Raw genomic sequence first — 25,376 nt, 5'->3', positions numbered from 1 at the left:
GGGATTATTTTGGGGATGCCACAAGGATTGGGGGAATCATACTTATTTCCACCCAACATTTGCTCATCAGGTTAGGATATGTGTGTCAGATGGGCGTCCTCTACAGGCGTCCCCCAATGCTGTTCACATGTAGTGGATGAAAACAAACCAATGAGAGACCGTCAGGATTATCATCTGCAAGGACGAAATTTGGATTTCAGAAGTGCGTTTGCGTTCACCTTCAAATGGAGCACTAGACTCCTCTTTTTTTGGATTTTTTATTTGTCTTTGCAGGTGACAAATAATGCTTTTAGAAAAAATGCAGGGGACATGTCACTCCTGTGCACCCCCCTGTCCCCCGAAAAAAAAAAATTACATCCATGATCATCGCAAGTCGACATCTGTGCCAAGATAAACAAGTGTGGACATGAGTGTGCGATGCAGGAAAACATAAGAATTTGAATTTGAATGATCACAACAACATAGAATTCTGTAAGCAGTGGTGGTTTCTGGCATGGGTATTATGTACAGGGTTCGTACGGGTGCTTAAAAACCTTGAAAATGCTTGGATTTTAATGTTGTGTTTTCAAGGTTTGAAAAATGCTTGAATTTTGGGTGAAGTGCTTGTAAATGCTTGGAAATGTTCATCATATTTCTCGGCAGTCTGACTCAATAGGCTAATTATAAAATGGAAACAAATAAAATAAGTTTCCTTAAAAATTAAAGCTACACGCTTGATCTTACATTAGCCCTTACATTAGGTTGTTGTCATGCCAAAGCCGTATATAGGGCTCTGTGTCGCCCCTAAGAGGACAGTGGTGCATCGATCCATCATGCCGGGAGGTTGTCGTTTTAATGAACATTGGATGGAAATTATTAGTCCATTATTGGACTTCTTTGTACTGTGAAGGTCATGTGATGTATAATTTGTAACCTTTTTCACAACTTAGAGCTGAGTTAATATGAATGATTTTGTAGTTTTTACACCACATGGTTGTATGCATTTCTTGCTCTATTATTTTCGTTGTCTACTTAACTTGTCTGGCTACCTCAGTGAAAGCCAAAAAAAGTTAACTTTTGTCTTTTTGTTAATTTGTTACCATAGCCACAGTTATAAGGCTAGATATGCTTAATGACAGGTGTCTGATGTGTTGTGAAACAAAAAAAATAGTTTCCTTTAATGTATTAACCTTATATTAATATGGAAGAAGTTTTGTTAATAAATGAGTGAAATTGGCATTTTGAGGGTGCATGTATTTACATCACATTATGCAGTTTACAAGCACAAATACGGTGTGAATCAATCCGTGCTGTTCGATGTCATTGAGTGCCGTAAGTAAGAAAAAGAACAAGAAATTTGAAAAACAATACAAATGGAGACACGTTTGCAAACACCAATGAAATTGAATAGTCTACAGAAACACTGCTTCATTTTCTATGCCCCATTCAGTTAATGATAACTGCTGCTTCAATGTTAGGATTAGGTTTTAGCAGATATTCCGTATTTTTCCTACAGACAGTATTTGGTGACCTCAAACAACAAGTCTATGGATTGATTCACACTGGTTTTTGCCTTTTGAAGGGTACTGGAAAAGCTGGCAAAGTGATCTTGAAAGTCCTTAAAAAGTGCTTGAATTTGGCCATGGAAAAGGTGTAAAAACCCTGTATGTATGAGCGCACAGGGCCTCATTAAAGAGGTCGTGGTGTAAAAAAATGAATACATTGCGCTTTAAAAGTTGTTGCCTCTTTTCAGTCAGTGATATCAGGCATATATTGATTATGTGTGGGAATTAGCACCTCCTGCATTTAGCGCAGACAAAAAAATCATAATATGACCCCTTTAATGTGCTTTAGAATCCGGTGCGCATTTTGTATGAAAATAGACCTGAAATGGACCTGAAGAGACCCGCTCCTCGGCAGTGTACCTCATAATCCGGTACGCCTTATGGTCCGAAAAATACATATACATATACATACATATATATATATATACATATATATATATATATATATATATATATATATATATATATATATATATATATATATATATATATATATATATATATATATATATACTGTATTTTCTGGACTATAAGGCGCACTTAAAATATTTTAGTTTTCTCAAAAATCGACAGTGTGCCTTATAACCCGGTGCGCCTAATGTACAGAATAATTCTGGTTGTGCTTACCGACCTCAAAGCTATTTTATTTGGTACATGGTGTAATGATAAGTGTGACCACTAGATGGCAGTCACACATAAGAGATACGTGTAGACTGCCAGATGACACCAGTAAACCACACTAAAACTTTGAGAATATAGAACATTACACACAACACTCAAAAAGCGATCAAAATGTTTGAGTACGACTTTGGTAAGGTAAAAAGCCGCATCGCTTGATGAATTGTCGGCGCATTATGGCTACCGTAGTCAGACGTACTGTGCTTCAACTTACAGTTGTTGTTGCACTAGTGAGCCATGGATGAGGAGATGCTGCTCCCTTATTGATTTAAGTAAAGTCTGAATGTCATTAAAACAGTTAGCTCCCTCTTTTGACACTTCTTCGACTCCCGTCCTTGCACGCTACCCGCAGCAAAGATGACGGGGAGAAGACGCTGTCGAAGTGGAGCAACGTAAATAAGACCATCCACAAAACGGCACATCCTGAAGCGACGGTCAGAAAACGACTTGAAGATGGTCTGTAAAACATAATTTATGCAACAGTTTGACCAAAGAACCACAATTACATGTTATGTAGACCACAAGGAAATGTTTAAAATTTTGAAAAAAAAATCATAATATGACCTCTTTAAAGGCCTACTGAAACCCACTACTACCGACCACGCAGTCCGATAGTTTATATATCAATGATGAAATCTTAACATTGCAACACATGCCAATACGGCCGGGTTAGCTTACTAAAGTGCAATTTTAAATTTCGCGCAAAATATCCTGCTGAAAACGTCTCAGTATGATGACGTCAGCGCGTGACGTCACGGATTGTAGAGGACATTTTGGGGCAGTATGGTGGCCAGCTATTAAGTCGTCTGTTTTCATCGCAAAATTCCACAGTATTTGGGACATCTGTGTTGGTGAATCTTTTGCAATTTGTTCAATGAACAATGGAGACAGCAAAGAAGAAAGCTGTAGGTGCGAAGCGGTGTATTGCGGCCGGCTCCAGCAACACAAACACAACCGGTGTTTCATTGTTTACATTCCAGGAAGATGACAGTCAAGCTTTACCATTGGCCTGTGGAGAACTGGGACAACAGAGACTCTTACCAGGAGGACTTTGAGTTGGATGCGCAGACGCGGTACCGTGAGTACTCATGCAGCTGCGGCTTCCAAACATTTGATCGCTTGCCCGTACGTGAGTGCCGCTATGTGCATGTCACGTACGTAACTTTGGGGACTTTGGGGAAATATATGTGCTGTATGAACTTTGGGGAGGTGAACGGTACTTTGGGCTGTGGGATTGAGTGTGTTGTGCAGGTGTTTGAGTTGTATTGGCGGGTTATATGGACGGGAGGGGGGAGGTGTTTGTTATGCGGTATTAATTTGTGGCATATTAAATATAAGCCTGGTTGTGTTGTGGCTAATAGAGTATGTATATGTCTTGTGTTTATTTACTGTTTTAGTCATTCCCAGCTGAATATCAGGTCCCACCCGCCTCTCACAGCATCTTCCCTATCTGAATCGCTCCCACTGCCCTCTAGTCCTTCACTCTCACTTCACTCATCCACAAATCTTTCATCCTCGCTCAAATTAATGGGGAAATTGTCGTTTTCTCGGTCCGAATCGTTCTAGCTGCTGGTGGCCATGATTGTAAACAATGTGCAGATGTGAGGAGCTCCACAACCTGTGACGTCACGCTACTCGTCTGCTTCTTCCGGTACAGGCAAGGCTTTTTTATCAGCGACCAAAAGTTGCGAACTTTATCGTTGATGTTCTCTACTAAATCCTTTCAGCAAAAATATGGCAATATCGCGAAATGATCAAGTATGACACATAGAATGGACCTGCTATCCCCGTTTAAATAAAAAAAATCGCATTTCAGTAGGCCTTTAATGCGCCTTATAATCCGGTGCGCGTTTTGTGTGAAAATAGACCTGAAGAGACCCGCTCCTCGGCAGTGTACCTCATAATTTGGTACGCCAAAAAATACACATATATATATATATATATATATATATATATATATATATATATATATATATATATATATATATATATATATATATATATATATATATACATATATATATATATATATATATATATATATATATATATATATATATATATATATATATATATATATATATATATATATATGTGTGGGGAAAAAATCACAAGACTACTTCATCTCTACAGGCCTGTTTCATGAGGGGTTCCCTCAATCATCAGGAGATTTTAATGGAAGCATTCACATACCATGGTTTATATAGGGCACAGAGTGGGTAGGTACAGGCTGGCGTAGTGGCGTGGTGATTGGCTCATGTGTTACCTAGGAGGTGTTTCCGTCTGTGGCGGCATGCTGATACAATTTCGCTGCGCTTGTTGAGGGATGACAGGTCTGGACGGTATATAATAAACAGTTTCTCTTTCAAGCATAGGTTGCATCTTTTATTACCACTATTGTAAGGTGTGCTGGATGCAAGAATTTGCCATGTTATTGAATATTCAACATTATTGTCTTTGAGGTCCCAAATGTGTTTGCTGAGTTCTGTGGTATTCCGCAGGTTTTGGTTCCTGAAAGAAGCCTTGTGATTGTTCCATTTGGTTTTAAACTCTCCCTCGGTTAATCCTACATATGTGTCGGATGTGTTAATGTCCTTGCGTGTTACCTTAGATTGGTAAACAACTGATGTTTGTAAGCACCCCCCGTTAAGAGGGCAATCAGGTTTCTTGCGGCAGTTGCAGCCTTTGCAAACACATTTGGGACCTCAAAGACAATAATGTTGAATATTCAATAATATGGCAAATTCTTGCATCCAGCACACCTTACAATAGTGGTAATAAAAGATGCAACCTATGCTTGAAAGAGAAACTGTTTATTATACCGTCCAGACCTGTCATCCCTCAACAAGCGCAGCGAAATTGTATCAGCATGCCGCCACAGACGGAAACACCTCCTAGGTAACACATGAGCCAATCACCACGCCCCTACGCCAGCCTGTACCTACCCACTCTGTGCCCTATACAAACCATGGTATGTGAATGCTTCCATTAAAATCTCCTGATGATTGAGGGAACCCCTCATGAAACAGGCCTGTAGAGATGAAGTAGTCTTGTGATTTTTTTCCCACACATACATATATTGCGCTCTACTACGGTATCGAGCACTATTTTTTGGATAACCTTATTAAGACATATATATGTATATATATATATATATATATATATATATATATATATATATATATATATATATATATATATATATATATATATATACATATATATATATATATATATATATATATATATATATATATATATATATATATATATATACATAGATAGATAGATAGATAGATAGATAGATAGATAGATAGATATTTTACACGGCAGGCCCGGGCCGACACCCGACAAGCCAACCAACGAAAATGAAGTCGGCAAGTCCTCCAGCCACATCAATTACCACGCGCATGCACCTTCACAAACCACAATATCATCCACCTCCTTGTACCGAACTCAGCAGCCAAATGCGCCCGCACCACAAACAAACGCCAACTAAGAAGACCGCTGCAAAACCCCCGACAGCCAGCACCACCTGACGTATCGAAACAACCGAAAACCGTGACCAACAACCCGACGCCGAAAAAACCTTGGAGATCAGCCAGCGCCCGTCCACTTGTCAGTCCAAATGCCAACATGCAAACAAGAGACATCAACGCCACACCCGACCAAGAAACTACACTCCCCAATCCAACACACCACCGCCCAAACAACCGAGCCACAGAATCCACACCAAACAAAAAGCCTTTGATGCCTCTGCACCAAGCCATTGATACAAACAGACGGACACGGACCCCGCCTAATAGAAAGCAAAACCAGCGTGACACAACATATCCGTAAGCAAAACAATCCGTCAAACAAAAACACCCCAGAATGTTCAAAATAAGACAAACACATCCAAATACACAAATAAAAACACTAGGGGTAAAATTGCCTGTTGGCGGGCAGTGTTGGGACTAACGCGTTACAAAGTTACTGTAACGTTGTTAGTTTTGGCGGTAACTAGTAATCTAACGTGTTATTTTTTATATTCAGTAACTCAGTTACCGTTACTACATGATGTGTTACGGCGTTATTTTACGTTATTTTTTTATGTAGTATCAGTTAGAAACAGAAAATCTGAGTGTGTTTTATTACAGCGCTGCAGTGTCATCCTTCTGAATCTCTTGTGTCACGGAAGAGGCGCACTGTGCGTGTGTCTGGGTGTGGGGAGGGAGGGAGGGGAGGGGAGGGCCATGTCTGATCATGGCGGAGCTGCAGTAGAGTTTCTTAACATGGAGATATTATCACTACTGTAACCGAGGGTTTATTTATGTCGCCTATACTGTATAAAACTACAAAATAACAAACACGGAGGCTCCAGTTTTACACGAGGACCACTTTATTTACTTTCTTTTCAAAACCTCCGCTTCACTACAACGTGTCACCACTTCCGCTCTTAGCGCCTTCAAAATAAGAGCTCAAGGCATGTACTGTATAACAGCTTAAACAGGAATTTAACATCACAAAGAGGCAAGCCCATAAAAATAGCAAATGGCACGAAAACATTTTCCAAGCTCCTGGACACAGTGGACAGTGAGCACATAAACATGAAAAGCGAGCGAAAGAAGACACTCCAAACTCTGCCTCTGCTCATCATTCAGCACTGAAGGTACACACTCTGTCAATTCTCTTATATACTCTTTCATTCTAGACTTCTAGAGTGTTTGATTATCACATCACTCTAAATGTATAGACTAAAAAGTTCACAAACATAAAGAGGGATCCTAGTGGGCCAGGCCAATCTTTCCTTATCTCTAAACTAAAAGTGGGGAAATGTGTAGAGTGTTCTGGGCTTCAGACATGATTTTATTTCAAAATTCCTTGAGGAAAAAAACGCCTGGTTAGGCTTTGTGTATGTGAAGTTAAAGTTAAAGTACTTCCTTGCTTTACAGCCATGTTGTTATTATGCTGTTTGTTACTTATTTATGTTATGTTGCAGCTATTTAAAATAGTTTTGTGAATTTGTTCTGGCCTGAAACAAATTGGCCCTTTGAATCATATCTTTGCCTTTGTGTGTTGTATGTAGACCACATTGCTTAGCAGAGTTCAGTGATGCAAATGCATGTCAAATTGATCAACGGATTGTATTATTCTCCAGTGCAATAACAGTACTGAAATAAAGGCTGACAGGGCTTTAATGGGAGCTTAATGGAAGCTTTAAAAAAAAAAGAAGAAAAAAATAAGTAACTAAATAGTTACTTTTCACAGTAACGCATTACTTTTTGGTTTAAGTAACTGAGTTAGCAACTGAGTTACTTCTGAAATAAAGTAACTAGTAACGGGAACTAGTTACTGGTTTTCAGTAACTAACCCAACACTGTTGGCAGGTATGTTGGTCACTCTCCAGGTGGGGCTGTCATACTAATACTTTTTTTTTTTCAAATAATTTTGTGATCGACCAGTAGAGTCACAAAGATGGACTGGTAGATTGCTATCGACAAATTGGAGACCCCTGACTTGCATAAAAGTAATTAATTAGGTTACTTGAACTTACCACATAGTAACGCCGTTATTATGTAATGCCGTTTTTGCGAACACTGCCTATCACTAGCCCACAAGATAGATTAAATGTGTTACCTCTGCTATAATGACCCTTTCAATTGCTGTACAACAATATATCTTGTAAAAAAAAAAAACTAAAACAGAAACTAGATGATTCCTCATTCAGTACATCCCTTTAACAAGGTGGAACAGTTCCAAACATCGTATTGCACATTGTTAAGTGTGTGCCAAATGCCAGACACAACAAGCACCCTTCTCTGGATTTGGTGGCATACAATCACACAAAAAGCAGACTGTACCCACGGAAAGTAAACATATGAAGAATTTAGAGAGGAATAAATCTCTTTTTACAAAAAGAGACCTTAGACGAAACTGACTCTCACATTGCGTAGACCACTTGGCCTGACTAAAAGATACAGGGTACTCATAGTGACAGTTCACTATATAGATTATGCAGCATTATTTAATTATGTGACCCTCACAAGACTCCATGAACACCAAATTGATTTTGGCTTTTATTCGCACTGACCACATTATCACTTCGGCTGCAGCAGAGCAGAGCAAATTGAGCGCAGGGCTGCACTAACATCATTTCACACTCATGAAACTATCAGCACCACAGAGGATCTGCAGAAGTCAACTATTAACCTGTAATGTATGCACTTCAAACAAAGATTATAAAGATCCAGAAGCAATCAGAGGCAATAGTAACAAGGCTAAAATTGACTTTTATGGTATTTTACATTACACTAAAATATGTTTTTGAGATTACAAATCTGATAGTTAAAAGGTGCATTAACTAAAAGCTTTACCAAAAAGAGAAGTTTTCAAATTTTTCTTAAAAGTTTCAACACAGTCAAGATCACAAAGGGACTGGTGCAAATTATTCCAGAGTTTGGGAGCTATAGCCTGGAATGCCAGGTCTCCACGGGTTTTAAAACGAGTTTTCGGGATCTTTAGAAGACACTGGCCGGAAGACCGGAGGCTGTGCCCTGCATAGCAAATCAGTGATGTACTGAGGAGCCCCACCATGCAACGCACGGAATGTCAGGACTAAAATTTTAAACTCAATGCGGAATTTAACTGGAAGCCAATGAAGACTGGATAAAATGGGGGTGATATGGCTGGTGGTTAAAGGTTTGTCTCGTCCACACTCACACATAGGGAGTGTGTGCTAAAAAACATAAGCAGTCCAAGGGAAGCAACTAAAAATGTGCAGTGATGTTGTTGTCACAATAGGCTAAACATTCAATGATAGCTAATGTTAGTAGCTAAATTGCTATCATTAGTCGACCACACGCAAAGCCAATGTGTGTGGGCCTAGTTACGTAATTCCATCCATCCATTTTCTACCGCTTGTCCCTTATGGGCTCGCGGGGGGAGCTGGAGCCTATCTCAGCTGCATTCGGGCGGAAAGCGGGGTACACCTTGGACAAGTCGCCACCTCATCACAGGGCCAACACAGATAGACAGACAACATTCACACTCACATTCACACACTAGGGACCATTTAGTGTTGCCAATCAACCTATCCCCAGGTGCATGTCTTTGGAGGTGGGAGGAAGCCGGAGTACCCGGAAGGAACCCACACAGTCACGGGGAGAACATGCAAACTCCACACAGAAAGATCCCGAGCCCGGGATTGAACTCAGGACTACTCAGAACCTTCGTAATGTGAAGCACATTCACTAACCTCTGTTCCACCATGCTGCCCTAGTTACGTAATTACATGCTAAAATCCAGAAGAAGGCGGGGTCTAAACCTTATAACACTCTGGAAAGTTAGCACCTTGTAGTCCTACACGTAAAGGTTACAAATATCTAATTGGAGGTAGCAGACATACATATGCTTTCTTGCATCTGGATGGTAGTTGGAGAGAGTCTTAGTATATCAGGCCCATAATGTTTAGTATAGCTTTTCTGTTGGATCTCATTAGATTGTAGAGGGTTACCCAATACAGTTTCCAATATAAATGTATGTTATCTGAAAGTAACTAACTTCTTGCGACGCTTAACAATTGACTTCATCACCTTGAAAAACATCACAGTATGCACTTTCAAAAGTGCTTGTAGGTCAACAGCTGCATTTTACACAGTGTAGCTAAATATCTACACTGTCTATTCAGTATATAACATATAAATGCAGAATACATATTTTCATAAGCAACGTGTAAATAATTGAGCATAAACAAATACACACCAAATTAAGTTGAAGGGAACATCTTTTCATATCTTCGTCTCGCCACCTGATTGGCTCCTTGAGAGTAAAGCCAACATTCCGCAGCCTTTTCCACTGGCCGAGTGTGGTCTGTCACTCACCTGAAGTCATAGCACACTGTATGGGCTTCCCACACCAACCTCACTCTGCCTCAGGCATCATACATCTGATAACTGGCTCCAAGTTGGACTGAGATTATAGCAGAAACATGTTTGTATCAGTCACAACTCTCATCACTTTGCTGGGCTTCTGTTCACTGCATCCTACCTCTGGACAGGTAAGTGTACTGTTGGCAAAATTTGAGCTATTTTTTGTGTTTAAGAATTTAAGGCATGTTGCATTGGAGTTTTGGGAATTATAGGCTATAAACTTTGAATATGCCATACTATTTTGTTTTATCTGTCAAAGACATTTGCAGAATAGTTTCTTTCTATTAGTTTCCTAGAATAAATGAAAGGAAACTTCAAAGATTGAATAGACCTGTACTGCAACCTTGCGCTGCATACCTGCATGCCTTCTACGCACTGTGCTACCCCAACCATATACATGTGAAATGTTGGTAGAAAGAGGCCTTTGACAAGTACACTTTAAACACCAGCCAAGCACCTAATGACTGAAGTCTCTCCAAACCTTACCGCTGTCCAGATCATTACTCATATTGACTCTTCTTACATAACTGTTGTGAGACCAAACAATTTTTGGTTGTATTTTAAAATGTTTGCAATATCTAAATTGTTTTGAGTGCAAATCATGTTCCTCTTTTTAAGTGACACTCAACGGACACCCTTATCAGATACATAAACAAACAATCAAAACAGGAATGTCCACTTTCAGTTGACACTGAGATGTGTATTTAACAGTGGTGAAGAATGTCCTTAATCCCAGATTTGTAATCTGAAAAACCTATTTTAGTGTAATGTAAAATAATAAACTTCAACCACACATACTACATAATACATGTAGTTAAAAAACTCTGTTAATCTGAATTGACCATTATTACCGCTGCCAGGAGATTATGTATTCACCAGTTTGTTTGTCTATTAGTTAGTTAGTCAGGTACGTTAGGTACCCCCCTTTTTTCTTCTCTCATGCATAATATACACCTAGGGCCTGATTTACCAAGATCCAAATACCTCACGCTAAACAGCTTGTGCAATCCATAAAATAGCGTGTAGTCCGTGGGCGTGTTGCGTGTGATCTACTAAGACTGCATGTGCAATTGAAAAGTGGTGCAGACTGCCTTATTTATATGAGGATTTTGCGTGTAATATACATGGTATCACCATGGAAACACACATTTACTGCACATTCATCTTATAATGCTCCTACCTGTGGCATTTTTCTAGGTTTTCAAATGAGCAGGAGATATATACCATTTTTTGGGGCATTTTAGAAGCAGTCGTGCAGTGCATCTACATTGACACCACTTTTTTTTTTACCGCTGAAAGTGCATTGTAGGAAGGCTGCACAACTGTGCTCAAGACGCAAACAATGCATACTTCAATACGTTTTTTATCATATTGGAGATATGTTAGTAATATATTTTCTATGTGAAAAAAGGAACGTCATTAGAAACATTTTAAATGACACCAAAACGCATCAATTGAAAAATAAATAATAATAACAAGAACACCATGTTATGTTACTAATAGTCATTTAACAAAACACATTTGTTTGACAATAGTTTATATTTTTCACAATTACAAAGTTTATTTAATAACAATTTTTACCGGCTTGAACAAAATGATGGGTGTTTACTGCGGTCACTCACCCGGTCTCTAAACACACATACAGTAAATGACAGCTATCGCTATCTATCCAATTTGCTATTATTACCTAACAGCGCATGCATGTGTTACGTACGTACGTAGTTACATTATTACGTACGAGAAACTGTAAGAGGGCGGGACATGCTGTGTAAAATACATTGTCAAGTTGGCGCCCCCCTCGGCCAGTGTTTTTTAACCATAGGGCTGGAGCTTATTGTTGCGCCGTTTCTCGGCAGTGGTCTGTGTGGGCCGTAACAGTACTAAGTTGCAATTCACTTTTCCACCACTTAGCAGAAATGACAATATCAAACAAACAGAAGAAGTCTGGGGCCAAAGCTAAAATTTTAATGACAGTTGATTAAGGAAGCATATATATAATTATTATTATCTATTATTCATTTAGTTAGAATTGTATCATTTTAGCACTGCTTAATTGTATGTAAATTTGTTTTTCATCAGTTTTTATTAGTCCCTTCTTTTACAGTACAATTGATGAGCATTTATATATGTAATCAGCCTGAGCTAAGCCTTGATAATAATCTTTGTGATTAACACATACTTTCATATGTTTAGCAATGCTTATCCTGTTAAACTGTAAGTAGGTTAGATATAATTATTGAATATAATTAAAATTAAATGTAAGATTACTAATTTAGTGTAATATTTGAGTGGGTCCCAGGCCCCTCTGTGGGCTCCAAGGTGAAAAAAGGTTAAGAACACCTGCTCTAGGTCAACGCTAGTCATCTAGCAGCTATGAAATTATAAAAGGATGTTTCTGAATAGACAATGAGTCTAATATGTTTTTATTTCCAACAATCCTAATATGTTAAAATGTACAAGTAGGACAGTGGATTCTCCGTCCTTTGTGTGTCTTTGCAGCGCAAGCAATCATCTCTCACGGCCGTGTGGGTTTGTGTCAGTTTATGCATCCTTTTCAAGCGTGCTAAATAAAACGCAAAATAGTCCTCCCAAAACTGAGATGAGTGATGATAAATTACATTATGCGTGCTGTAAAACAGATTTGTATTTTCTCCTCTAAGTATTGTGGGGGCTTTGATGATCAGCATACGTTGTACATTTTAATGAAGACAGGGACACTACATGCTTTATTTTGCTAACTTTACAGACGCAATACACTTTGCACACAATTAGTAGATCAACTTTGTGTGTGCTGTCAAGATTGTATGTTTTAATACACGTAAATATTTGGTAAATCAGTCCTCTTATGTAATACAGATTACATAGGCAGCCACAGTGGTAATAGTAGGATGCATTGCACTAACTATTCTGACTAAGGTTGTCAGATTACCACCAATAGTAGCAATAATGTAACTGTACATGACTAAAAACAACCCATTTTTAACTATTAAGCCCATTAAAGATTCATGATAACACCGTCAAAATAAGTGATAACTAACAACAACGAGACATGCTGGGAAACACTTCATCCTCAAATTTATGCTCTGACTTATGGATTCTGCGGAAGACTCACAGATATTGCCTTTGTCTAGTGGCATCCAGAATGAAGTTACACATCTTGCAGATTGTGCTGTCTTTTTGGGTATATAAAATATTGTAGCTTTTGCCCTGATGTTAAAATATTGACAAGGAGGTGGTCGATCAACAATCACTTAATCAAAACAAATAACCAAACCAGAACAACACCCACAGTTGTTTCAGCGTGCACACAAAGTGGCGCTCTTCCAAAGTATCTCCCCTTCTATTTTCTCAATGACCAGTCACAATGTATTTATGGACTCTAAGACTGTCAAAAAATATAACTCTTAAGCAAGAATATACAAACACAAATGTAGATATTTTCAAAAATGCATATTTCCTCCACACCAGCATTAAAAAAAAGTGGAGTTTAAAAATAAAATGCAAATTTTTAGTCCAGGCCAGAAAAAAAATCAGCCACGTACAGATGATTAGCACATAACCTCTCTGTATTGTTGAAATCAGTGCACACTTTTCTCAGAGTCCAGGAAACAACAGGGGTATTTTGTATCACCGTGTGTGTCAATTAATCGTGATTGGCCAGTGATCTAAAGTTCGCCTGTACATTATTTTGTTAGATTACGTTACAAGTTTAAACTTCTCTCTGTGTATGCTAGCGGACCTATCACCACCCACATAGACAAGGAGAGTGGATGACTGACAAAAGGGGTCACTCCCTTTATTTCCTTCAACTATAGAACAAAAGCAACCAGCTGCTGAGAACGATGCAAAGAGTGAACCCTCTTTCAGCCTGATTGTAAGCGACAGACGAACAAAACAAACACACACGGACATGGCAATTAATGTATCTTTCCATTATTTACCTCTGCACGTACTCATAAGGTTTAGCTGTCTGTTTGTTAGCCAGCAGTATAAAATCGAAAGGTTATGGGCAGATTTTGATTCAACTTTAAAGAGATGTCAGAAATGGGATAAGAAACAAGTGATTACATTTTGAGGGTGATCCAGGCCACCGTTTATGGAAAGGTGACCTACTGGCTACCACATAACAATGATAATCACTGACTCCATAATGAACGTTTGATATGTTTTGCTGAGTCAACTCTTTTTCCTTGATATAACACGGTTACATAAGTTGGCCACACCCACGACCACATCGCCTCTAAGAGGTAAACTGGGAACTTTCAGTCTGAGACTTACAGTACATGCTTTTGACGAGAGAAGGTTCCGTCATGCAAACAGTTAGATTGGACAAACATACTGTGATCCAGCGATGTTTACTTCAGTATCAAACAGCGCAGGCCTGTACTGCACTGACGTTCAGCACACTCATTTGCAGCAGAGCTGTTTTTACGGTTTCAGTCCCAACATTGACACTGCACCTTTAAGTCAACGCGTTAAAAAAGCAATGTTCTATAAATGTTCTCTTTTAAATTACTCAAGTTTCCCAATACACAGGAGTATATTTATTTGCTCATTTAATCTGCTAATTGACAAAGAACACCTGCAGATAGTGTTGAATTTGGATGTAAATTTTAAAATAATGAATGGACCAATGGACCATCAGAATTAGGATGTGAAAGAGTATGTGAGTAACAATTTTCTGCAACCTTTCCATTGGGTCTAGGACTGTTCAAGCAGGCTGGAATTGCAAGGATCCCTGAAGCAGATCCAGAAGCTTCTCTCAGCTCATGAAGCCTCCTACTTGCAAAGTCTACGCAACCTAAAGAAGAAAATCAACCAGCTTCAGAACAGCACAGGGAAACACTCAACAAAAACTGTCAACAGTAAGTATAATCTTGAGAAATACTATCTTAAATTAATACTTTTTGCATAACATAGTATGTATTTTTTTTGTGATTGAACTGGATTGTATTACAGGTACCTGCCCAAAGCCAGATGTGCCTATCAATGGGAGGAAACTGGGCAAATCACACACCGTGGGCCATGAGGTTCATTTTTTGTGTGAACCTGGCTATGAACTGGTGGGATCAGAGAGCAGAGTCTGTCAGGAAAGTCTAAGCTGGACTGGCCAGCAAGCAATCTGCAGAGGTGAAAGCCACCAAAAAGTTATCATGAAGGAGGCCCATGGGGTAGAGGGCTTTTATTTATTTTCATTTCAAATGAGTATGTTGAGGTTGGGCTCCTCTTGTGCTCTTCCACACCAAAGTCACCCAAGCTTGTCTTTATGAACCTTGCTGTGTGTTAAATAATTCCATGAATGTTTGTTGAATTTGAATGAAAGTTCCCATAGCGCCCAGATGACCAACATTTAATTGAAAAGTTCTCTTAAAGTGTGTTTTATCCAGAAAATCAATTTAGCAGTCATTTCTCTAAATATTAATTAGTTAGGTAATGTAGTTGGAACACCCCCTTTCCAGACTCAATATGCCGGTCCCCCTTGGAGTGATGTCATCTACAGAACTGGAGCCTATTTCCCCGCATATACAGTGTGGATAAAGGCATGTAAAACTATTATTTTGATCACTTAATTGCATGTTTTTTGTCGCCCTAGTCCATGATTACTTCAAAACAGACATGTTTAACATAATGATCAAAAGAGAAATATAAAAGAATCCAGATTTCCCTGTTCTTCCATCTCCTCTTTGATAGACACCATAGGCTGTGTTTCCTCGTGCTCTTTCAGCATTTCTTCAAGCATCTTAAGGAAAACATCAGTAAAGGAGGATGCACAATAGAATACTAAAGGCCTACTTTCATGTTTCTCCTGTTTATGAGTGCTGGGTCTGCTCTTCTTTCTGACTCACTCTTTGTCCCTTGGACGGTGCTCCTGATTTTCGGATTTTTAAAAAACTGTTTCCAGCCCAGCTTTGACTAAAACCATTTCTACTTCAAAGTCAGAATCATTAAAAAATGATTGCTGCAAAATACACTCGCTAGGTCCGTCTAATTTTGCGCGATTTAGTTTGAGTGAAGCGGTCCATACTTTCCTCACATTCCCATCATTTGGAAATGTATGCAGGTTGACCCAGAAAAACGATGACAGAGGTGTTTGGATGTTTTTTGGAGCGCTTTATAGGCAGAATACAGCGACTCCCATTGACTCCATTGTTAGCGAACTTTTGCTAATATACAAACATATGTGTTCTTGTCTTACACAGAGATTGTGAATGATAGGCAATATATAACCAAAAGTGCAGTTCCCCTTAAAGATAAAGCCTTTGTTAAACGTGACAGATTTTTCATGTTACTTGGCTGTAAGGAATTTATCTGTGTTGCATCCATCCATCCATCCATCTTCTTCCGCTTATCCGAGGTCGGGTCGCGGGGGCAGCAGCCTAAGCAGGTAAGCCCAGACTTCCCTCTCCCCAGCCACTTCGTCCAGCTCTTCCTGTGGGACCCCGAGGCGTTCTTTTAATTTAAATCTTTGTTATTCCAAATCACATTCCAGTTCATCATCCTCAGGGGTGGAGCCTACTCTTATTAAATTCCAATTATTTGAATTGATTCAATTGAATTTCGAACAAGCCAGGTATAGACAAGCAGCTTCCTATTCCCACAAAGTTGACACATACAAAAGGTTTCAATAAAGAGTATAATTAACAATAAGGTAATGAGTGGTCTAGTCCAACTCCATTTTCTACCACTCTCTTTGCTCAAGTTCAATATTTCATTACGTCTTTGTAACAACAAAGTTTCTTCACGGAACGTCTTTGTTTCTTCACTTAGAAATCAACGAGTGCGCGTCCATCCCGTGCCTGAATGGAGGAACGTGCCTGGATGAAATCAATCAGTTTTCTTGCATCTGTCCCAAAGGCTGGGCTGGAGAAAGCTGCCAAAGCCCTGTGCCAACATGTATGTGTAATACACTACACAGTCAACTATTTAGCTATCAAAAATCGATTGATATATAACTGTTCCTTTTATATTTTTAAAGCATTGCACATTTAGCAGCCACTAAAGGGGGGGGAGTGGTGTGGACTGTTTTAGTTATTTTATCTCACACAAACAGTAACTACAGCTTTCAGTGTGATGCAGTGCAGTTCTACGCCACTGTAAACCACATGCACAATAGTACTATAAATTGAATCACTACCTGTTCTGACAAAACTTAGCATTTTTGTTTTTGTTAAGGCATTTATTGTATTGGATCTTATTAGACTGTGCAAGATTGTCTAGTGAAACAGATGTATGTAAATCTAAAGACAACATACTGGTCTACTAAAGTATACTACTCTGCTCGGTGGTTTGGTTTGCCATTACAAGCCAATGCTACAACCCACAAAGCAGGATTTATTGAATTCCAGCCTGAAGTCCAAGACAGTGCTGGGTGAGTGGCTGTCTGCTTGCTCCCTGATGCACAGTGGTAGAATACAAAGAGAGCTTATGAATGTCTGAAGACTGTTATGCATTTCTATCCATTGGTTCTGAGGTGTAATCAGTCAGTGGACACTGAATTTCCTGCATGGGCTTCAGTTCATCTTAAGTGGGATTACTCATTTTAGTGGTGCACAACGCTGCCATTAATATAAAAAAGCATAGTATTATAAGCATATTGTTACAAAAATAACCAAACAAAAGCAACAATTTTGTGTATCTCTCATTAAAATCATGTGTGCTTTTTTTCCCCAAAGCCTTACTGTGTCCACTGGCTTACTACCTGAATTCGTAAAAAATATAACTAAAGACTGATATATAACATATATTTAAGTAACACATCGATGATAATAAACTTCAAAGGGCTTTGAAAATATTGATATTGTCACGCTAGTATCAAATCAATACCAATACGCTCGGCATCAATAATATCAATACGTAGATCGATCTGCCCACCAAAGCTCCAGGTATTGCTAATCATAATCATTCAAAATGTCACATCTTCTGTCAAAACGTAGACCTTGAGGTGTTGTGTTTTCCCGGAATGCAAAGGACAGTTGGCGCGGGCAAAGCGTGAAGGTAAGGACATGTTTATTTTTACACTAACAAAAAGCGCGCACTAAAGCGGAGAACAAACATGACTAATGAAACCAAAAGACTAGCACAAAGGCAATTAACTATGGACACGAAACAAAAACACTTACTGTGGAATGTCATGAAGCATGAACTATAGTAAACAGGAATCTCATGAGTAGCAGAGGTAGTATGGATAATGTCACCAGGACGATCAACAGAAACAGACAGGCTTAAATAGCAGTGACATGATTAGTGACAGGTGCGCGAGTGCAAAGCGTGAGACAGGTGCGTGACATGAGGACAGGTGAAAACTAATGGGTAGTCATGGAAACAAAAACAATGGAGCGTAAACAGAAACTAAAGAGTCCAATAACTAAACAAGACAAAACATGACTAAAACAAAACATGATCACACAGACATGACATCTTCAGGTACACTTGCACAATACAAAGAGATTTGAAATTAATACTGCTTTGATAGTGTCAATCAAAATTGTATTTGTGAAGGCAGAATAACTGATACAGCTCATTAGAATGTGCGGGTCTCTCTGATAATGTACTTAGTCTATGTACAGTATGAAAGCCGGACACAACTACCATTTAATGTATGACTACTTTTTCTAACATCCTTCCTCAGTCTTTGCCACCATTACAAATGCTTCTGCCTCCATTGCTGCTGCTACACTGGCAGCAGACACAGCTGGGCCATTTGTGGGTCCATCACGCTGCAGCACAGTCCAGGGGACCACCCACTGTACATGTGAGCCAGGATACACCATATCCGGCAGAGACAGCACCACGTGCACCGGTATGACTAATTAGTCAACTCAAACCCAACCCTTAAAACACTGTAATGTGGTTCTTATGTATTGTGAGTGACTGTAATGTGTTTTACAGACATAGATGAATGTGAGCTGTTCCACAATGGGCAGGCTGGTAGACTCTGTTTACACGCTTGTGTTAACACCGCTGGAGGTTACCGCTGCTCTTGTCCTGCTGGATACAATGTGACCCGTGATGGACGCAGCTGTAAAGGTGCATCACTAATGCTTTCATTTTATGACTTCCTCTGTCATAGAACTGTAAAATTTCATCCCATTCGAATCCATTGGCCTAATTGTGATCTTATTCCCTCCAAATTGTTGTTTTAATTCCAGTTTATTAAACTATTTTCAATATCATTAATTGTTTTAGTCATGTTGCGTTTGTTTCCTTGCAGACATTGATGAGTGTGCCATCAGACAAAACAACTGCAATAAGGACCAGATGTGCATCAACACATATGGAGGATTCCAGTGTGTTCGTGTAGAATGTCCAAAAATCCCTCATGCATCTTATGTCAAAACATCACCCATGTAAGAATTGCCTCTGCACACCATTCACAACATAGGGCTTGAGCTACTATGATACCAAATAACAAGTGCAAACTATAAAACTGCACATACTATAGTGGCGTGCTGCTGGAGATATACTAAGACTGCTTGCACAATTAGCAACAAGTGCATAAGTAGTGCAAACTGCCCTATTTAAGTAAGGATTTTAGTTATCACCGTGGATACAGTCATTTACCTCCACGTCATGCTCCAACCTCTGGTGTTTTGTAATGTTGTTGAACATACAGCAGACAACTATCACTTGTGCCACCTTTTGTGGGCTATTAGAAGCACTCCTGCAGTACAATCTAAACAATGAAACCCACTTTATAGCACGCCCAGGGTGAGCTGGAGGAGATGCAGATGTTGTGCCAAAAACACCAGAAATAACTGTTTAAGCAATATATTAATAACAGGGCTGTCAAAGTTGACACAATAATAACAAGTTAATGAAAATTTTCATTTAGGGACACTATCTTTTTATCGTGCAGTTAACGTGACCTGTGTGACCCTTAGTCCATACTGTAGCGGCATGCCAACTGATGTTGAGGAACAAATAGAGAGTAGAAATAAAACAAAGAGGTACTTTATATTAAATGGCAAGTTGAGCTTGGGTGTCCTGGCAGGTCACTCTCTCTACATGTTACAAGTTCATTAGAGGTTATTTCCATCCACTTTCACTGTGAGTTTTTACCTGCGTTCCAAGCCGTAAGCAGGAGCAGTGTTGCCAAGTTTGCGCATTACAAACTACTTTTTTCCTAAGCTGCTTCCAAAGTTCGTCGGTCATGGGTTAACGTTTTTTGGCTTTTTTTTAAAGTGTGGTTGCTTGTTTGGGCTTGCTTTTTTGTCTCCATAATAAAAGAAAACACCATCGGTTTACTTGACACGCCCTTGAACCTACTCATACAAATGATGCATGTGTAACTACGTCAGAGCCCAGACCGAGAAACGATGGAACGGACTAAACTTAGGAAAAGAGCTTTCAGCGTTGCTGTTCTTTTGGCATGGAATACATTACAAACACAACAGAAACTCTGAACTACTTCCATTTGGGGCCTTCCATTCTATCCTGAGGTATAGGAAGCATGAGATGTTTGTACTGTGCCTGTGTTTTAAAAAGTTGTAAATTTCAATCAATTCATCAATCTGCACAAACCACAATGGCATCTCCTGATCTGTAACCCACATTCGGGCAAAGAAAAACGCAAAACCCAAACTAGGAAAAATCTTAAACCCTGGAAAGGACTGCAGATATGAGGACACCCGTCCTGGGTTATCAGCTGCAATGGATGCCAAGTGGGTACAGTTATTGAATTATTCATGATAATGTAAGAGTCCAGTCTATTGGGGGCAGGCAAAGAGTCGGAAGAGGTCTTCATCTATGTCATAGAGGAGTTATCTATCCTGTGTATATATATACCCGTGTCATGACTTAGAACAGCTAGCGCTTCCTACAGACTGGAACCTCTCCAGGGATTATCCGTGGCATTCTGGTAACCTCTCCATGCAGGAGAAGGGTGCAAAAAAGAACAGAGTTTATTTAAAACCTAGAGTATATAGATAAGTTTTAATGTGGGACTTAAATGCTTCTACTGGGGTGGCATCTCTAACAGTTTCCGGTAGGGCATTACAGAGTACTGAAGCCCAAATAGAAAATGCTATAGAGCCTGCACATTTATTTGGGGCTCTGGGAATCTGGCTTTCTTGGAATGGAGATTTCTGGACGGAACGTAGGGTTCAATACAGTTAGCAAGAAAAGACAGTGCTAGACCGTTTAGTATCCTATACGTAAGTAATAAAACCTTAAAATCCCATCTTAAGTGTACCGGGTCCAGTGCAAGTGGGCCAACATAGGCGTAATATGATCGAACTTTCGAGTCCTCATAAAAAGTCTAGCAGCCACATTCTGTACCCTTGTAATGTTGGACATGGGGAGACTTGGAAAATAATATGTTAAAGTAATCAAGACGAGACGTAACAAATGCATGTATAATGATCTCAACGTCACCGGTGGACAAAATGTGACAGATTTGAGCAATATTACAGAGATGAAAGAAAGCTGTTTTATTGACATTCTTAATGTGTGACTCGTTTGAGTCACACTTTAAGACATTTTTTACCGAGTCGCTTTGTGCAATTGTTTTATTATCAAATTTCAATGTGGTATCCCTAAACAAGTGTCTGAGTCTAGCAGGACTGATAATAAACGTTTCTGTTTTCTTAGCGATAACATGCAAAAAGTTGCTGGACATCCATTGTTAGATTTAATTAGGACACGCCTCTACATGACTACAATCTGGCGTGTTGGTCAGCTTTAGGTGCATGTAAAGTTGGGTGTCATCAGCATAACAGTGAAAACTAACACCATAATAATATTTTAAATTGTTTTATTTTGCTGCAGTTCCCTTTTATGTGTCTTAAAACATATGTCTTAACTTAATACCTTTCTGTAACTTCTCTATGACATGTACTGCTGACCTCCTGGCCAGGTCACCATTGTGAAAGAGATCTTGATCTCAATCTTATAAATGACATGTGTAATACAGTGCATTTGTACACCCATGCAAACTACAACCACAATAATAAAATGGCAGCATCAGTTACTACTGCCTATTGTGAAGAGGGCAGAATTTCTGACAGTGCTCTTCTAATGTTTTCTATGTTCTTATTGTTAAGTTTGATATGCATCATTTTGTATTTGAGACATTTTGTAATTTTACTCGTGCTTCTTATCCTTTCTTTCAAGGCGCTGTGAACGTAATCCCTGTCCCGTGGACAACAAGCTTTGCTCTCAGACTCCAAATTCCTTCTCTTACCATTACCTGGCAGTCGTATCCAACCTGTCAGCTCCCCGTGTCATGTTCCGGGTTTCAGCGTTGCGTCCAATGGGCGACACGCTTCGCTTCTCCCTGCTGGGTGGAAGGCAAGTTCGCCGCCACTTTGCAGTCCAACGTTCGGATCGTCTGACAGGTCAGCTGATGCTCAGCAGCCCAGTGCAGGGCCCTGTCACTCTGGAGGCTGAAGTGGAGATGAGTGAGCTGGAAAGACGAGTCCAACTGGGGAGGTATATCACCAAAGTCACCATGTTTGTTTCACAGTATGAGTTCTGAAACAAAAAAGAATAAGGTCAAACAGATGGCAGCTTTGAGTCAACTCTGACTACCTTTAAAGTTGTCTGTTGATCAACCTGTTTCAGCCTTTTTAAATGGTTACTTAAGTAAGTGTGAACAAGCATACTGACTTTCAAGTACAATATCCAGCCGCTTTTGCACTGCTGCATGCATAAGGCAGAATGCATAGCTATAGAAATGCAAATGTATGTTTTGGAGACTTAATGTGTCTTTTGAATGGATTCTGTTAATCATATGCATCGTGTATTCCATGAGAATTAAATGAAAAATTAATCTACCTCTTTCAATGTCAACAGAAATAATTATTTCAACATTTCATTGAAGTTATTATTCATTGAATTAACTGATGAAAGCAATTGTCCTTCACATCCATCACAACTCCCGTCTGTTTTGTCTGGAAAATTAGAAAATGGCGTAAAGGTTCAGTCTCAATTGAGCCTCCAGGGACGTGAAGAGGTGCCTGTGAGCTGTTGCAACACTTTTGGCATCGACAGCATAGAGCGGGGCTGTTCTGCAGACAGAGTGCCAAAGACGCGCTGCTCAAAGAGCCACTATGTTCTTACAGGTCATGAATAAACCCCCTTACTGCTTAAATTCACCAAAATAACCAAAGGAATATACAGTACTGTACATGCGTGTGTGAGACTCATCTATTTATAAGGGGATGTACTTGATATTTATTTCCACAATTTGGGGGATTTGTGCCATATTCCAAGCAAGGACTGCCAAGGCACAAACGTGTATCTTGCATATAGTGAGGGAATGTTGCCATTTAAATGGAACCAAACTGGATGTGTTCGGTTACAGATGGTACTCCCCCCTGTGGATGAGGCTGACCAATGACAGGACAGTGGGGCCAAAAGACTTAATGCCATTAAATGTTTCCTCCTTTGCAATTGCATGCCGGGTGAAAAAAAACACTCTCCTTGCTTGTCTCAAAAGACAATTGGCCTTGTGTCTAGAAGAGGAATCTCAGGAATTCCCTTTTCAACTCTACTTCCTGGATAATGGCACATGTTTTTATACACACTACTTTGAACCAGCTTACACAGCACATAGATATGTTGTTTCTGTATTTTTAATCCCATTTTTGTCATAATAACGTACAAACAGCTCCTCCCATTTTCACCTACTAAATGTATCAACATGACATGCATCTCCACAAGCCCCAAGGATTTAACACATCAATTTACAATGACACTACCAGATAAGTATTCATTCAACACAAGTGTTATTGTTTGTTATGGTTACATTTCGCATCACGCAGTGAGCTGTGGGTTTTAACGTAATGCATCAGAAGAAGATCAAAGTGCACATGATATTCACAAGACTTAGATCGAAATGAGTTTTGGTGGACCAATTTCTTCATTCTATTCCTGCAAAGTGAACGAGTGTAAGCGCGTTGCAAAACATGGAGTTATACTGCCCTCTCCCGGCCAAACAGAACTGCGCACATTCCAAATGTGGCCAGTGTTCTTAACCTTTTTGACCTCGTGGCCCAACTTTTCCATTACAGTGGGAATCCACGGATCCACTCAAATATTAACATTTAATTAGTAATCTTACTCTTTATTTCAATCACATTCGATAATTATATACAACTACAGTTTAACATGATAAACCTTGTCAAATGATATGAAAGCATGTGTTAATCACAAAGATTACAAAAATAAAAAATAATCAAACATACTGCAAAGGCAGGGATTCATAAAAATTGATTAATAAAACCAAATTTCCATACAATTACGCAGTGCTAAAATAAATACATCTATCATCCATCCATTTTCTACCGCTTGTCCATTTCAGGGTCACGGGGGGTGCTTGGAGCCTATCTCAAACTTAATTAATAATTAATTATAATATATATATATGTTTCTTAACTGAACTGTCAATACAATTTAACTGCAAATGAAAATACCGCTTCACCACTTTAGTCATAATTTTTCCGCTTCAGAAACTTATCTATGACTTTACCATGAATCGATTTACGTGGACCCCGACTTAAACAAGTTGAAAAACTTATTCGGGTGTTACCATGTAGTGGTCAATTGTACGGAATATGTACAGTACTGTGCAATCTACTAATAAAAGTTTCAATCAATCAAAAAATGCTCCAGGCTTTTACCGTTTCTTTGCTATTGTTATTACTGCCACAAGTGGTGGAAAAATGTATTACAACTGAGTACCGCTGCGGCCCATAGATATCTTATAGAGCTGTCGCATCGACCGCTACTGCCTATTGGCGCTGACTAGCCGTAGGGCTGCCATCTTAAACCGGTAAATATCTCCATCCAGTGAGGATCAATGAAGTGTTAGCACATTTAATCGATCATAACTTTCTCAATAAGTAACTTTCACACATTTTTTTTTATCCAAACTTCATACAAGTAGCTATGATAAAGTGCAACTGAATTGTCATATTTTCTAATATTATAATTTAATACAATACTCAGACTAGACTGTAGATCGGTATTTTAAAAAAAAGTTACACACTTTTCTATTTATAATATATACATTTATACCATGTAACCTATGCTTTTTATAACTTATTCTAACCTTCCATCATTAATTATGTTGTAGTAGTACTCATTGGGCTACATTTGGTACATTAGGTACTAATCTCATGTGTGCTGGTATGACAAATATTTGTGTGTGTCAAGGAGCAGCGAGAATACCAAGAAGCGCATATGCCAAATTTTCAAAGAGAACGGCCTACGGATCACGATTGAAGCCAACAAGCAAACCGTC

The 25,376-nt window shown here is 39.1% G+C and overlaps 1 protein-coding gene across 1 annotated transcript; it reads left to right on the top strand.

The window, feature by feature from the left end:
* The first annotated feature begins 10,114 nt into the window (after positions 1-10,114).
* On the top strand, positions 10,115-22,912 carry LOC133608699 (fibulin-7-like). Its single transcript, XM_061964164.2, has 8 exons — positions 10,115-10,260; positions 14,838-14,997; positions 15,092-15,262; positions 16,901-17,026; positions 18,762-18,932; positions 19,022-19,159; positions 19,344-19,479; positions 22,244-22,912. Exons 1-8 carry the CDS (start codon positions 10,192-10,194, stop codon positions 22,605-22,607), a joined length of 1,335 nt encoding a protein of 444 aa, XP_061820148.1. The 5' UTR covers positions 10,115-10,191; the 3' UTR covers positions 22,608-22,912.
* Positions 22,913-25,376: the final 2,464 nt, after the last annotated feature.

This window comes from Nerophis lumbriciformis, linkage group LG06 (assembly GCF_033978685.3).
Source record: "Nerophis lumbriciformis linkage group LG06, RoL_Nlum_v2.1, whole genome shotgun sequence".
Classification (NCBI taxonomy): Eukaryota; Metazoa; Chordata; class Actinopteri; order Syngnathiformes; family Syngnathidae; genus Nerophis; species Nerophis lumbriciformis.
The sequence above is the reverse complement of the archived record's forward strand: the minus strand, read 5'-3'. Positions and strand labels throughout refer to the sequence as shown.

Excerpts from the sequence above, each read along its gene's own strand:
- LOC133608699 (XM_061964164.2), top strand. The coding sequence starts at position 10,192 with ATGTTTGTATCAGTCACAACTCTCATCACTTTGCTGGGCTTCTGTTCA. Across the intron at positions 15,263-16,900 it reads CCAGCAAGCAATCTGCAGAG|AAATCAACGAGTGCGCGTCC; the intron begins GTGAAAGCCACC and ends TTCTTCACTTAG. Across the intron at positions 18,933-19,021 it reads AGACAGCACCACGTGCACCG|ACATAGATGAATGTGAGCTG; the intron begins GTATGACTAATT and ends TGTGTTTTACAG.